Source organism: Pyrus communis, chromosome 6 (genome assembly GCF_041283825.1).
Source record: "Pyrus communis isolate YQ-2024b chromosome 6, ASM4128382v1, whole genome shotgun sequence".
NCBI classification, from domain to species: domain Eukaryota; kingdom Viridiplantae; phylum Streptophyta; class Magnoliopsida; order Rosales; family Rosaceae; genus Pyrus; species Pyrus communis.
In genome coordinates, this window is record NC_142570.1 from 2,001,032 (window position 1) to 2,017,811 (window position 16,780).

A 16,780-nucleotide genomic window follows, 5' to 3' on the forward strand; every position below is an offset into this window, starting at 1 on the left:
AATACACTGTTTGGTGCTCAAAGACACAGGCACAAATAAAGGCCTTTTGTGTCTATGTCCTGACAAACTTGTCAGATGACCTGACAAACTTGTCAGATGACCTTCTCCATCCATGTTTGCACTATCTTTGTTATTGTGCCCAGTAGGTTCCATTTAAAAAAAAATAGAAATGCAAAATTTTGAAATAAAACCAAAAATTTAAAATTTTCATAAAATCAAAGATGGCAAGCAATCCAATAGTAGAAATGGAATGTCTATAATGAAACTACAGAAATATTCCTCATAAAGAACATGTTTACAAGTGTTAAAGATAAAAGACCAACAAAATAATGAGATTTTCCTATCAATGTATCCATGCATTCCTACATAATTGCCACCCGTAACTGATTTTACCCTTTTTCCCAGCTCAGTGGATTATGCAATCACCTTCCTGAAATCCAAACCAAAGGAAAAATGAAAAAGGGAAAGGATCACATATTTTCAGTGATGTTTAACTACCCAAACATCCAATCAACATTGAGAATTCATAGTATCCTGAAAATCGATTTAAAATAACCAAATGTGATCAGAGCTCGTAACACCAGCATGCTTATGTTTTCAAGCGCATTCTAAGTGCTGCTTGAAATATTATATGATTAACATATTGGAATCTGGTAGCCTGTTGTTACCAATGCGTAGAAAGGGTAGCTCACCTTAAGTTCGACTCCAGACTCTAGACGTGAGCGCGCACCCACAATGGAGTGTTGAACGCTACATTCTCGCAAGAAGCAACCATGAGAAATAATTGCATCCATAATCTACAAAATTCATTTGGCCATGAGATCAAATATGTTCTCAATAATTACAAATCAAGTGCTATAATATTTTTAGAGCCAGAATTTGATCCCAAGTGCAAACCAATCCACAACTATAATGCCAGTGAAGAAAAAGACCAACCTCTGCCTTCTCGATGACTGGAGACTTCTTGAATGGCAGTAAAATATGTGGGAACAAATACATATAGACCACAATTGATCAAATCACTCATCTGCATTTAGAAAATAGATAACCCTTACATAATGTGGCATGTAACAAAGTACATAAAACAAAGAATTGAGATCATGAAGCACCAACTAAATGAACAATTTTGGGACAGTAATTGCATCGTGTACATACAAAAGTCACTGGATTCTCAGTATAATGCAATAGTTCTTTGGTGGCAGGATCAACAACCAACTGCCAAAACTGGTTCAAAGATTCAGCAAAAACTTACAGATGAACCCAAAAACGAAGTATGGCATGACGAAAAAACAAGAGGAAAGAACATCAGGAATATGGGGTAGAGTTGCAACATTATTCAATAGTTCAAGCAGTCTGTCAACAAATTAACCCTTTATTACTAACATTGTACCCATCACCTTATATCCTTTATGAGCAACCGCAATGACGAACAAGAAGAAGCAATAAAAGGAATTAACTTTTCAAAATCTTATCTATAATTCCAAGCAATAATCACAAACAATTTTCATTAAATTCCAGAAATGAATTGTATAGTGGTACGACTAACAACTACTAATTGATCTTTTGACATGTCGCAACAGGCCACCCCGCAATCAAAATTTAGGTCCAGTGACATCAATGGCACTCTAGATTAGAATTTCATTAACCTTCAATGTTTATCGTGTTTGAACTCCAATCCAAATCAGTCGTGACTATGTGTTTGATATATGCAAATGGATTTGAGTGTTTAAAAAGGATTAAAGGCAACTGCAGAAGAAGATGGGATGGTGCTTAGATAACTACACATGCTTAGAAACAGAGAGCTATTCTTCCTACTATCCAATCAACAAAATTTGAAACATCAATTTGTTGTTTTCCTAATTTTATTATGCCAATGCAAAATGCAATGCTAATTAATATGCAGTATGCTGTGTTTAAGGTTCAACAGTTCTTACCAAAGAAACATGCAAAACTCGCCAGGGCCTAGCTCGTCCCATAATCATAGCAAAGATTAAGAAATAATTAGATGAAAGTAAAACCCATAACCTCATGTATTCCACACACAAAAGTAATAGAAGAAAAAAGCACAGCAGACATGCAGCAGAGCTATAAACAATCAACGTAAACAAAATTAAGAACCAAACAGATGAGTGAATCGTTTCTGCACCTCAGAATCGCTTCAACTTCGTAAAATTTGGAGTCTGGGACATAACCCACGAGCAACCAACAATATGGAGTCAGAAGCCATGCCAAGATTTAAAATTTAAAATCCGAGACACCCAAATCATAATTTGAATGGAACATGCAATAACATTGAAAACCCATAAACCATTTTTCCAGAAAATGGGAAGAAGACAAACCATTTTTCTGAATTCGAAGGTTTCCACAACGGCGATGAAATATTGATGACGACCACGACTCCTCACTCCCTCTTCGACTCGCACCTGCCCTTCCCTCACCAACACCTCCTAACCTGACGCACCTCCCTCCCATGATCCTTCCCTATCGGACTCCGATCCCAACGCGATTTCCGATTCAGGCTCTACATCCACCGATCATCCCAAACCCGACCCACCCCCTCCCTTGATCTCTCCCTACCAGACCCCGATCTTCCCAAACCTTCCTCCATCACGTGCATGGGGTTTCTGCTAGGGGATTCTGGCGATTATGGGGCTCAAGAGCCTCCACGATTTGTCTGGAGAAGGTAGAGAGAGAAAGAGGGGTTGGAGAGAGAAAGAGACAAAGGTGAGAGAGAATTTGAGGGGAAGCAGGGCGAAAAGGGAAACTAAAGGGAAAGAGATAGAAGGGACCCGAGATAGAATTAGGGTAGAATTTTAATTATTATTATAAGAGTTAGTGGTCACAATTGTGTAATGCGGTGGTGGAAACCTAAGTTTTTGAATTTAGTAGTGGGAAACCCAAACTTGCACCATAAAAGAGAGGGAGAAGTCCAATTTGGAGAAAGGGGAAACTTATTATAAATCTAATTTTATAAGCTTGTCACTTCCGATCTCGACATACGTTCCGGATTGACGCGTGACGTCATCAAGTATCCGTACGTCTATCATACCCCGTCTTCGGGATATGGCAAAACATAACTCGAGCATTGATTCGCATAGTATTTTTTTTTTCTTCCTAATTTCTGATTGGTTGCTCAACCTCCAACACCCCCCCCCCCCCCCCCCCCCCCCCCCCCCCCCCAAAAAATTCTGATTAGTCCTTCACCATTTAACTTATTGGTTCCTTCCCTTTGGCCTGAATGGCCTCTTTCCCACAAGGTGAGAGTTTATATTCATTTAAATCTATAGTTTAGTGAAATGACTTCAAATGTTTGTAACTATGCCGTTATAATCCGAATTCGCAAATGGTTTTCATCTGTGCGTTCGTTGTCTCGAGATCTATTTGAAAACATCAATTGTGAACTTGAAAGGTCAACGAATTTTAAAGATTGATTACGAAAATTCAAATCCGATAGTTATTCGATTTAATTCCAAAAATCAATGGAATTAAAATTAACTAATGAAAATAATGTAAACGTGAAATACGAATTTAAATAACGAGATATGTAATTAGTAGTGAAATTCCGAGGATGGGATTTCACAAGGCCATTATTAGTTATAGTCCAATTTTGTTTTAATTTTGAAGCTCTATCGAAGGTTAATTGTGTTTAGCATGATAAAAGGCTTGCGTTGTTCTTTTATTATTTTTTTTCTTTTTTTCTTTTCGTTTTTCTTTTGTTTTTTCTTTTCTTTTGTTTTATCTTTTTTGTATGAACCGGGAAACATAATTATAAACCAAAATATATATTATGTTGGGAGTATCTATATCATGGGCCAATTAGAAAGAAAATATTATTATATTGTAATACTACATAAGTTGATAAAAGGACCCAAGAGGAGTCCAGAATAGCATAAGATAGTTATATTTTCACAGTACACCAGTGAAATATAACATAATACAAAATATATTAATTGTCCTCGTCATCGCTGCTTAAAATCTCAACGGTAACATTCTGCATATTTCGTGAGCTCAAATGTGGGAGAGACAGACCTCTAGGACGAATTTGTGCTTGATAAGTGCGTGATTCTTCAATAATAACGACAGAACTGGTAGACTGTTCAGTTGTTGTTTCAGCAGAAACCAAATTGACAGGATATTGTTCTGTCCTACCTGGGTTTGCCCATGCTGGCAATACATGTCCTTGAGGTGCGCGTACGCATCCGTTATTGAAGGGTAATGCGTTGCCAAGGCGACCATCAGCAAAAGTAGTAAGAATGTACTGATTATCAAAAGAACAAGGCGACCATCAGCAAAAATTGTAATGTTGGAAGCAATATACGAATGTGATGCTGGAGATTCAGTTCCAATTCTAACTCCACGACGTCGCCTGTCCACCATTCTCAATGATGTAGAACTTGATCAAATTCAAAAGAAACACAAGTGTATGAAGCAACCTTTTTAATTTCCATATACAAATTAGTAAGGGAGTGTGTGGACATTTTATAGTAGAATAAAGGCACAAATCCATAATTGTGCCAACATATTCTTTTGCTATAGAGTATTTATTATTTATTAATATTTACTGGACACAATTTCTAACATTTGTGTCAGAAAAGAGGAATTTATAATTATTAAAATATATTCTCTATTTGAAGACCCAATGAGAAGTAGAGTGATTTATTATTTATTAATATTTAGTGGACACAATTTCTATCATTAGTGTTATAAAAATGAATCTACAATTATTAACTCATTTGTCTATCTGAAGACCAACTAACTTTTGCACAGAGACCAACCCTAAGGGCACAATTGTTGGTTATGTGTCACTGCAGGTAGGACTTTAAAACCAAAAACCATATCACCAAGTATAAAAGACAAACCTGCAAGAAGATAACAATCTAAAAAGCAGTTCAAAAAGATACGAATCTAACAAACATTCATTGCACCTGGAAATGATCCTTTGTAAATCTAAAACATGCCACTTAGTACTACGGTGTAGTGGTATTCTTCTTTACTTGTAAGTGAGAGATCTGAGGTTCAGCTTTCGGGTAAAACAAATTTGAACAACATTATTGCTAACTTATTTTGAGGCTAAAATATTGCACGGTAATAAACAGCTTCATACAATTATTTACCACAATTTTATAAATTTTAATTATTGGTGTGCTAGTGGAGGTAAAGACAAACGAGAGAGAACATATAGTGCCTCTGACAAATAATTTTTATAGACACAAAATATTTTTTGTGCCCATTTTCAGTAAAAAAGTTGTCATGTGACCCCACTCGACACGATTTCCGTGCCCATTAGTGTTTTGTGTCTACTTTTTTTAACATTGGGCACAATAGATGGTGCCCTCTATGGAACGGGAATTGTTTAAGCTTTTTGGTGGTCAAATTGACACAAAATTCTCAATTGTGCCCTTTATTTTGTACCCAAAGCTCATTTTTCTTGTAGTGGTACCACCACCCAAGATTTGATCTCCTGCTGGTTCAGGTAGTGTTGGTGATGTTGTTTCCATGGCTGTAGAAATTTTAGAAGCAAATAATTCAAGTTGCATTTAGATGCAAATATATAGCAGCATATATATATATGTATGTATGTATGTACTACAAATTCAATGTATGATTTTGGTGGCCTTTACTTCACTGCATGCATGTATGAGTAGAAGGCAACATGGAAAGAGGCAAAAGCAGTTACTTTTCTTTTCATCTCTTTTTTTGGGTTTATCTTCTTTTTACTTCGAGGATGTGGAGTTTTGCTTTACCTTTTAGTATTGAGATTCCTTAAATTTCTTATCCATCAAGTTTACTTAATGATTAATACAAAGGACAAGTCTCTTTCTTTGGCTGGGAAAAATTTATTAAAATTACAGATCTTGTTTCACTTTGTCTTTGGAGCTTTCAATTTGGCTTTAAACTTCCTCTGATCGTTAGTTGGTCAATTATTTCATCAAATTGAGGATTATTTTGGTCCATTTTGTGCAATAGAAGTCTCTAAATTTAGTGTAGAAGTATAAATTTTTGTGTCGATTCTTAATATGGAAGGCACTTGTGGAAGTTGGAAAAAATTTTGAGTGAGTGAAATTCGTGAAGTGTAGTTCAATTCGTTATTAAGATAACACAATAACGATGAAATAAAAAAAAAAGTAACTCCAAATACTATGTAGCTCCAAAGAAAGAGAAAACTTCCTTGCCTATAGTGTCTCGCTAATCATGTGACGAGTAAGAAAATGTGAGACCATAATTCAAATATTAAATATAAGTAAGTTATTTTCGAATGAGTACTTGTTCTTGATAGTTTAGAAATGCTGGAACTTGATATTTTAGATTTAAATCCCAACCCAACCTCGATGAAAACAACTTAAAGCTTGCCATGACTCAATCTGTTGGAGAGATTTTTCAGTATGATCGGAACATGAAGTGGTACATCATGTTTATTATACAAATGGTGAGATATGTTTGTTAAAAAGTTAATAATTTAAAAAATAAAATTTCTTACCATTTATATAAAAACAAGTGATGTACCACTCATTCCAGTCATAATGAAAATTTTATAGATCTATTGGATGACTTTGGGTAGAACCCATATGCTAATTAGTCTGTATGAGCTTCGGTCCTTGATCCTCATGGACGATCTGAGCTGTGGACTGCATTCTTGATGGATTTAACATTAATGGACGGCAAAGATTACACTCGAATGTGGTCCTTCCTTTAATGTTCTTAAAACTCAATTTACCGACAACTACAACACGATTAACACTTTTACTAATATTATATCAACAAACGATCACATTTTCTCATATAAATATGAAATATGAGTTATTGAATTATTATATTTTTCTGTCGCTTTGTGTGTTTTCAAGTTTGGGGATAACATTTTCTCATTTAAATCTTTTGCGCTCATTTTATGTGTAGTCTCTATTATTGATTGATTCGTGTTAATAGACATAACTCTCATTAATTGTGTTGTTATAAGTTTAACACGTGTAAATCAATAACAATTACCACAGCACGACCATACACAAAAAAGTACATAAGATAAGATTTGATCTCAACACAAACTACTTATGATAACTGGATTTAATAACTCAAAAAATAAACCTAAGGGTTGAAAAATAAAAAGGAATTAACTTGGCTGCTGAACATTTCAGCAGCCATCCCTACTTACAACTAATTTCGTGTGAACACATATTCACGTTTGATTAAAAAAATCAAAACTTCAACACATGTTCATACGGAATTAGTTGTAAGAAGAATGGCTGCTGAAATTTCAGCAGCCAAGTCTTGTTAAAATAAAAATAAAAACGTGCCACTTTATCGCTAATCAGTAAATTCGTTCAAAAGAATCAAAAACCCACACAGCTTTCAATGCCCCTTGAAAAGTGACTGCACAACATCCCGTCCGTGACTTACCAAGTCATTAACAAACTCATGAGAGAGAGAGAGAGAGAGAGAGAGAGAGAGACTCTGTGTGTGATGCTGATGCGATTCTCCAGATTCCTGGGTTCGATCCGTTTCTCTCTCTCTATAAATACATGCACCAGCGTATGTATGCAAGTATATATTATTATTGTATATAATGTTGCTGTGAGATCTCCCGTTTCTGAGATCTACGGGTGGTGGTTGACATGGATTTGTTTTATTATTATTATTTTTTATAAAAATAATTACTTGGTGGGGTGGGAATGCACTGGAGGCAGCGGTTCATCGATCTGTTTATGAGATTTTGTTGTGAGTAAACACAGTACATGAATCGGTCGATAAACCTCTGCATCCAGCGCTCACTCTCTCATTCTTCTCTTTATTTATTTTTTATTTTTTGCTGTTATTTCTGAACTTGCTCTGTTTGGTTGCTGAGAAAGTGTGGGAAAATATGGTAGAGATTGAAGTTTTGGTGTTTTTCCGAACTTCTGATCGGAACCCAGAAGGCAAAAAGCTTGTTCATTTTTTTTTAGAAGGTAAATAAAACCAGATTTGTGGGTAATTTGCGTTTAGTATTTTGTTTGTATGTGCTTTTGGTGGTTGACTGCAGCCTGCAAGCAATTAAATGGCAAATCAATCATTTATCTAGATTATGGTTTTACTTTCCTGAATTCTGAACTTGAAAATACATGATCTATGACTATGACGAGAGAAAAAAAAATTCAATGTACCAAAAAAATAGCTCGTTACACTAACATAATAAAAGTGGTTGGAATTTTTTTTCGAAGTATTCAATCACTTATATTATGACGTTTGTGTATCGACCTTGTTCCCAACCAATTGAACAAACTCTTGATCTATGACATGCTATTGATTCTAAAGTTTGAAGCTTTATATTCTATTTAAGTTCTTAATTACTGGTTGTAAATTTTATATTTACTATGTTGGTTAACAGAACACTGAGTATTTGGTATTTATGATGAGAATTGAGATGATTGAATTTTGGACTATAAGTCTGCCTTTCGAGATGAGCTTATGTGTTGTTTTGTGTTCCAGTGTTAGTCTTCGGGTGCAGAAAACTGAGTTTATAGTGTTCATCAGTGTGATTATCTATGATGCATGGACACGGTGGTATTCCTTCGTATTCCCGTGTCATGTCGTATTTTCTTATGGTCATACAACAATTCTTCTTGTTAATTGGATGTATCTCTGTGTCGTGTCTCCGTATCCAAGCATCGTAGGTGATTATGATGGTGAAACCGATAGTATTGATTGTGGACTTCGAGTTATTAGTTCAATGATACCAAACTGATGATGTGCTTCTCATACCTGCATAAGATGGTTTGTGGTGAATTAATTGGTTAGAATTCGTTTTTCGGGGGCTGAATTTTGTATTCAAGCGTCTTTCTGATTGATCTTGTTCTTTTGCTTGAACATGAATTTTAGGTGTCCTGTTCTTGACTTGTTCATTCCCTTTTGCTAGAATTGATGTTCTTGTTTATCGACTTTTATATTGTTCAAAACATTTTGCTTCCATATAAGTTTAATTCTTTTGTATTATGGAATTAATTTTCCCTGTTTCCGCTCGTATGTATCACATGATGTTCTTAATCGTCGGATTATTTCCTAATCATGTATGCATGGATCATAGTAAAATCTTTCTAATACATTAACTTTTACTTTTGCCTATTTTGTGAAAGAGCTGAAGATTTGGCTGTAATAAAGAAGGGGAGTATATTCTTTTCTTTCATTATTTTTGGTAAAAAAGGAGTTACAATCCAGAAACTAACTCATTTTCTGTTCCCTCTTTTGTGTTTGCTGCCACCACATACGGAGGCTTTGTAATATGCTCGGAATATCTTATACATTGAGTTTTTCGCTGTTAGATTGTTGGTCAAGTATCCAATAATCTAGATCAACCGGCCAAAAATCTCCATATTTTTGATACATCAGAAAATAGTAGAATTTTCGTTATAGATGATATCCGTGGTAATTAATTGGCTTCCAAATATTTGTCATTTTATTGAGCAGGTGGTCTAAAAGTTTGAACTTGTTTCTTTCTCTTCTAATGGAAAAAAAAAAATGCCTTCCGAAAGAGAGCTTGCAATTGGAAAACACAACGTCGTCGTCGTGACTGCATGTATCTGCATGTAAGTGAGAGGAAACTGCAGTTCTGTGGAAGTACCAAGTTGCCAGAGAATCTTCTATGTTTGATGTTTACCTGTAGAATCTGGTATCAAATTCCTTGTGCCAAAGTTATCGGATTGTGGAAATTTTGGTTGGAGTATAGGGTAGGACAATGTTATTAACCTCTATACTTTCTCTTCAGTTCTCTTTTCTCTGAGTTGAGATCCTCTTCGGACCTCACTGTGGAGTCTAAGGACCAGCAAATCCGGATTGTTCAAGAGTGAGATTTGGGCCTTGGTTTGTGAAAGGTGCCCTAGCAGAATAAGTTAATGAGAACTGTCAGATTCAATTTGAGTGGTTCGGATTTACTGATCATTGGGCTCCGAACAATGAGATCAGGAGAAGATCTCAACCTCTTCTCTAATTCTATTGGAATTCTTATGAAAATTTGCAAGTTTGTCTTCCTTTGCCATTTTTGTATACATTTAGGAAATAATTAATCTGATATGAGCAATTGTTCTTGGTTAATAGCATGTTTCAGGTTTTATCCAATATATTAGTTAATTCTAAATGTAGTTGCCCTTTGCTTTATCTGTCAAATACTGTTTAATTCTTACGTGCAAAGAGTCAATGAAAACGAAGTATATTAACTTTGTGGCCATGGATGGAGGCAGCATATGCCTACTGGGGCAATTGCCCCCAATCAACTTCTTTTGCGATGGAAAATTGCTCCAATTAAAAATATAAATTACTCTTTCATCTTATATACTTTTTCTACTTTTTCACCCTTCTTAAATACCAGTTACCCAAAATTTTAACGTTTTAAACACCAGTTATCTAAAATCATGTAGTTGGACAATAAATTGACAAAACCCAATGTAAAACAAACACTTGTTTGATTTGTTTCCTTGAATTTTGACGAAATAGTTTTGGGGGGCTGATAATGAAAAGGACATTGACGCTGGATATGATGTCGATAAGGATTTCCTTTGTCATGTGTATTAAGTAAAGGTAAGACAAGACATCTACTGAACGTCACTTCCAAACTTCACATTCGGGAGATAAAGTTGAGTTGTTCAAAGCTCCTGAACCCCAACCGGCCCCCCCACCCCCTCTTTGGGCTGATGCTCCGTGCTTGTGGAGTGACATACTGCACGTCGAAAAAAAAGAGAATGAGGTGACGCCACTAGCTAAATGGTTTGAGAATATAACAGCCAGTTCATATCTTCTGCTCAAATTCATTGTCAATCTTATTTTCTATTCCGATAGGAATAGTTGGTAATGCGAGGGAGATTCTTTTGTCGTATATTGGATGAGTAATTCACTTTTTAAACACATGACAAACTTATATTAAACGAATGACGTCATGAGTATTATATCTTAGTTGCAAGAAAGAATCTCTTGTTGCATGCACTCAGAGAATCAATTTATCAATTATGTAACTAGTTTTGTATATATTAGGCAATTGCTATAGACATATAATCATGCCTTTCATGCCTTCGGGCATGATAATTGGAATGAGTGGGACGTCACACCATTACAAATACACACCAATAGCTTTCGCATATGTTTTCTTTTCAATTTCATTTCCTGATGACTCAAATTAAGATGAGAAGGTTCAAACGTTCATCTTATGTTATCCCATGGCTAACCGGGAGCTTCAAACGGTAATTCTTAGGAAAGTTTGCAAGGATTTTGTCTTCCTTTGCCATTTTTGGTATACATTTAGAAAATAACTAATCTGATATGAGCAAATGCTATTGGTTAATTGTTTCTGGTTTTATCCAATTTATTAGTTATTTTTTGTTGTGTTGAAAGGATTCTAGATGTAGTTGCCTTTGGTTTTATCTATCGAATATTGTTTAATTCTCACATGTATAGAGTTGTTGAAAACGAAGTAGATTAACTTTGTGGCCATAGATAGAGGCAGCTGCCCTCAGTAAACTTCTTTTGCGATGAAAAATTGCTCCAACTAAAAATATAAATTACGCTCTCACGTTTTATCCTTTTCATACTCTCACTCTTCTTAAACACTAGTTACCCAAAATTTTAGCGTTTTAAACACCAATTACCTAAAAACTAGAGGTCACGGGTTCGAAACCCGCTGTTGGTGTGGAAGCCAGACTTGTGACCAGAAAGAGGTTGAAATGCTTCTGTAAATCTTCACGACCCTCGAAAGGGTTGCTTGCCACTAGTTGTCCCCCTTTTTGAAAAAAAAAAAAATTCAATTCAATTTCATTATTCAAAGTTGCCCTTAATAAAATGTTACTGCCTCCGTTCATATTTGCGCCCATGCATGCATCGTACTGATATGTTAGTAACAAATATTGACTGAACCAAAATTAAAATTAAAAAAGAAAAAAAAAAGACCATGAGAAATTCTTCAAATTTTATTTGATAATATGATCGTCCAGGCACGAACGAATATTTGACCCAGCTAATGTCATTACTTGGCAAAAAAAAAAAAATAATAATAATAATAATCATATATCATACGTAGGAGTCTTTTTCGTTGCACTACATTATTAAAAATTAGATACAACATATTATATTATTATGAACTCTAATTTGTCATGAGGCCACAACTTTAAAATACTCGAAACTCTAGTTTTCTCGAGTTTATGCTTATCAAGCTACTCCATATATAAACCGGTTTGTTAGCTATCATTCTCTTCGCGTGACGGTGACATTAATTACACCCGGAGCCAGTAAGTCTTTTCTACAAAGCAAATCACATGTATCATGCAAACCCAATATAAAACAGACACTTGTATGATTTGTTTCTTGAATTTTGACGAAAAAGTTTTGTGGTGATGGTAATGGAAAGGACATTGAAGCTGGCTACGATGACGATAAGGATTGCCACTTTGTCATGTATATTAAGGCAAGGTAAGACAAAGACATCTACTGAACATCACTTCAAATCTTCGCATTGAGGAGATGAAGTGGAGGGAATAAAAGGACTCTTGCATGTGAGAGAGATTCTCTTGTCGTGTATCGAACAAATAATTTACTTCTTGAACACGTAACATTCTATTAAACGAATAATATTATGGGCATATTATTTTAGTTGCAAGAGAGAATCTCTCGTTGCGTGCACTCCGAGAATCAATTTGTCAATTATGCAACTAGTTGGGTAGATATTAGGCAGTTTCTATAGACAGAATAATCATGCACTTCATGCCTTCGGGCATGAAAATTGAAATCGACACATCAAATGTGGAAGAGGGACGTCACACCATTACAATTACACATCAGTAGCTTTTGCACGTGTTTTCTTTTCAATTTCATTTCATGATGACTCAAATTAAGATGAGAAGCTTCAAACGTTCATTTTGGTAAATACATTTTGATTTCTAAGCATCGGAGGGAATCAAATTTTAAATGTATTCAGGGCCGGTCTTGAGGGTAGTTAATAATAAATTAATATAATAAACTTTGTGTCTGTTCAAATAAGAAGAGTCTGAGTTTTTGCTTATAGAATTTTGTTAATCATACTAGTTATAATTTGTCTCTACAAAAAAAAATTTTTACCAACGACGACTACATGCTTTGTCCTGACATGTTCGGATGTTCCTATAGTTTAAAATATAATCAAAGCTAGTTAATTATTCAACTTTTCTTCTAATTATTTGAATTATTTTAGACAAATTCTCTTCACGCCTACAACTTCGTTGGGAGGCTCAAAAAATTGACCAAACAGAATAAATTTTTTGTTGTTGTCCTTGTTCTTTCTTTGATGATTCGAACACGTCCTTGTTGCTTAAGATGTTAAAACTAGGCTTAACTACATGTACACGCAATCATCTTCTTTTTGTAAAATGAGAGATTTTTCAATGTGTTAGAAATAAAATCTAGTAAATTAAGTGTATTAATACAATTAATTGGAATTGTAAAAAAATATTTATAACTAATTGTCTTATGACACATGTTGTACAGGCACCCTCAAAAGTTTCTCTTATAAAATAAACCTATGATTTTTCGCATATATAAATGAATGCAGCAAAGTAAATATGATATTCTAAAAAATAACATGCATATGTATACACTTTTTACAATATATCAAATTTTATAACCCTTTTGATCATTTTTGAACGCAGGAGATTAAAATGATGGCTTTTGAAAACGCCCGGTCATTTATGATAATAACTTTAAAAAAAAATAAAATAAAATTAGAGTCGTTTAAGAACTATTTCATTTTTAGTTTTATTTTATTTTGTTTTAATTTTATTTTTTATTCTTAATATATGAAAATAAGGGATGATGAAGGAAGCTGTAAGGGAGCGGAAGAAATAAAGAACAAAGAATGAAGAAAAAAAATTTTTAGTGAAGGCAGCTTAAAATAGTTTGGTTTGGTTTGGTTTTAATCTTCATTTTGTGCAACATCACTTATACTTTCTTCTACATATATCTCTCTCAAGCAACATATTTCCTCCACTCATCATCTATATCTCTATTTTCTTCCATGAATTTCCCTTCTATCTTTAATACAATAATTAAAACTAAAAACTAAAAACTAAAAGCAAAATAATTATCAAACGAATAATTGTATATGTAAGTAACTATCTTACTAAATTACTCCTAAACCTCTACTTACAAAAATATATATTCCAGCCTCCATATTTCAATCTTGATGGTAAAAGCATGGAAGAACACACACAAAACCTAACCATTTTCCAAAGTTGAAAATAAAAAGTCTAATTACAAGGATTACTGGATAATTACCCTTGCTTATCTTCTTGTTTCTCATACTTGTCACAAAAACAACGACCCAAATTTGTATATAACAGATTAAGCGACTATTTAATTAAGCCTCTTGATAATCTTTTTCTTCTTCATTATGCGCCTGTTGGCATTGAGAAGAAGAACTGAAGGAAGGAGCTACAACCACAGAGGAATAAACTTTACAACTACCAAATGAAAGTGCACAAAGCTTATTATTCCTATCCTCATCGTGATCACCATGATCTTGACCAGAAGTAGCAGCACCACTCGATGAACAGACTATAGTTTCTTGGACAAGCGTATCAAAATCGATCCCTCTCATTTGGCTTCGATCCCACAGATTAGCCTTTGCGCTCGACACACTATTTAGAGACGATGATCTTGCATGGTTCTTCATGATTGCATGCTGAAGGAGCTGAGAAAGTCTCGGATTCTTTCTCAAGATGCTGCAGTTTTCTTCATGTGTATTCAAGATATGACATGATGGAAAATTGGTTTTTGCATTCCTGCCTCTTAGGAGCCTAGCAGCCTTATCGTACGCCAACGCCGCCTCCTCTTCCCGATCGAAAGTCCCTAACCACAGTCTCAGCTTCTGTGAGGAGTCCTTGATCTCAGCTACCCATCTTCCTGATGGTCTTTGTCTCACTCCTAGAAACCTTTTTCCATTTTTGCTACCTTTTCTCGTGTTTTTCTCTTTGTTTTCTTGGAAAGTTTGTGTTTGGATAGGTTGGGACATTGAGGATGAGTCCATTAGATCAGTTGGAGATCACAAGGGTTTGGGGTTATAGCTTTAGGCTGTGGATGAAAGAGAAGGCATTTATGCATTATTATAGTAATATGGTGAGTGCTGTAAGAATGATGACAGGGATCATGGCATGTTGATATTGTCTCATCTAGGGTTTGTTTGTTTACTAAATAAGAGCATATGATAATACTAAATTAATCAGGGAATGCAGAACTCTCAAGCATAATTGCATATTCTTAATAAGGTTCTTCACAAATAAGCCTGCTCAAAACTCTCAGGTCACATTCGAAAACACTCAAAGTTCAGGAACCTAACTGTTATTACACGATAGTTGAAGGGCTTTTTTCCTATATTTTGATTCTTTCTCACTAACATTAACGGTTGTTAGGGGTTACACTAATTAAGTAATATTAATAATGTTAATCATTTAGAAAACGTCAAGAGAAGTGTTGATAAGCATTTGTGTTTTGTTTTCTTCTAATTACTATTATTTATTATGCAAGACATGGAGTTTTGTATGGAAAGGCATGCATTCCAAGCTATTACATATATATATATATATATATATGGTAATCCGATGTCGTACTTATTTGACCAGAGATTATAAGTTGTATAAATATAGCGACTCTTTTTTTTTCTCTCTTTTCTAATGATTATAGGTGCAAGCAAGCTTAGTTCCGAATAATTAAAGTCAGATCTTGAGTTTTTGAGCAGGGGAATTAGCATCAGTTGCTATCAAATAATGAATAAATATAAATTTTTGGTGTTATCATCCAAGTAATTGTCATGGTTGGAGTGAAAAAGAAATGTAAAATTTTGGTTATAATTAAACCTTTAATTTGGGAATTGTTATTGGCACTCCAAAAATCTCATTTTACACTCCAAACTTTCTATAATTAGAAAGAAAAATACACCGGTGAAGAGTGTAGAATGAGATTTGTGGAGTGCTATCTTTTGTATAAATCAATCGACTTCAATGTCATGTTAAGAATTTTTTTGTAATATGACTTTTATATAGGGCTTCCAATTTCTTGCATGATCTGTTAATCCGACAAGAAACGGCACATAAATAATTAATAGGTTTCGGGTCAACCCGTTAACGAGTCAGGCCGTTATGGAATCACCTATTAAGAACCCTTTAGGATTGTTATCCGATCATACGTTAAGAATCTATTAAGATAACATGTATGACACGTAAACAACACGAACACGACCGTTTGATAGGTCTAGACATTAGACATGACAATTTATTCTATGACCATTATGACAACAAGAAACGACACGACTTGTAATGAGTCGGACTATTATCGGATTACTTATTAAGAATTCGTTAAAATAACATGTTTAACACAACACATACCGAATATAACAAGTATACCACAAACACGACATACACGACTCGTTTACCAAATCTACTTTCGTCCAGAGTAAATTAGTAACAATAAATAACGTGTTAGAGTAAGACCACCATGCAGGTAGCAAGGTTTGGTAGAGCAGAAAAGGTCGAAGATGATTTAGATGTCTCCCACATGAATGGGGTAGGTGCACACATTAATTGACACGGGTCCAAATTCATACATCACGCAAATCTTAGGGTTAGATTACTATTTCAACATCGCGCCAGGGTGATGATCTGGGATGGAATATTTGGCTCCAGTAGTTGCAGAAGAAACGTACAAACCAATGAGGTATCGACAGAATTATACAAAATCATGATTAATTAGTATATAATTAAGCTCACTGTTAACCTAATTAGGGAATACTTCAAGTTAGTATGCCTCC

General features: G+C 34.7%; 1 protein-coding gene and 2 long non-coding RNA genes across 3 annotated transcripts; 1 reads left to right on the top strand and 2 right to left on the bottom strand.

Annotated features, from left to right (window-relative positions):
• Positions 1-260: 260 nt before the first annotated feature.
• On the bottom strand, positions 261-1,964 carry LOC148696107 (uncharacterized). The gene is made up of 4 exons (XR_015963259.1): positions 1,935-1,964; positions 937-1,027; positions 693-797; positions 261-430 (listed from the first exon to the last, which is right to left on the bottom strand). It is a non-coding gene; the product is annotated as an uncharacterized LOC148696107 (long non-coding RNA).
• A 5,349-nt stretch (positions 1,965-7,313) lies between these two features.
• LOC137710762 (uncharacterized) lies at positions 7,314-10,056 on the top strand. Its single transcript, XR_011065007.2, has 2 exons — positions 7,314-7,937; positions 9,433-10,056. It is a non-coding gene; the product is annotated as an uncharacterized LOC137710762 (long non-coding RNA).
• Positions 10,057-14,191: 4,135 nt separating this feature from the next.
• LOC137711470 (ethylene-responsive transcription factor ERN2) lies at positions 14,192-15,307 on the bottom strand. Its single transcript, XM_068450717.2, has one exon. The coding sequence runs from the start codon at positions 15,002-15,004 to the stop codon at positions 14,336-14,338; it is 669 nt and encodes a 222-aa protein (XP_068306818.2). The 5' UTR covers positions 15,005-15,307; the 3' UTR covers positions 14,192-14,335.
• Positions 15,308-16,780: the final 1,473 nt, after the last annotated feature.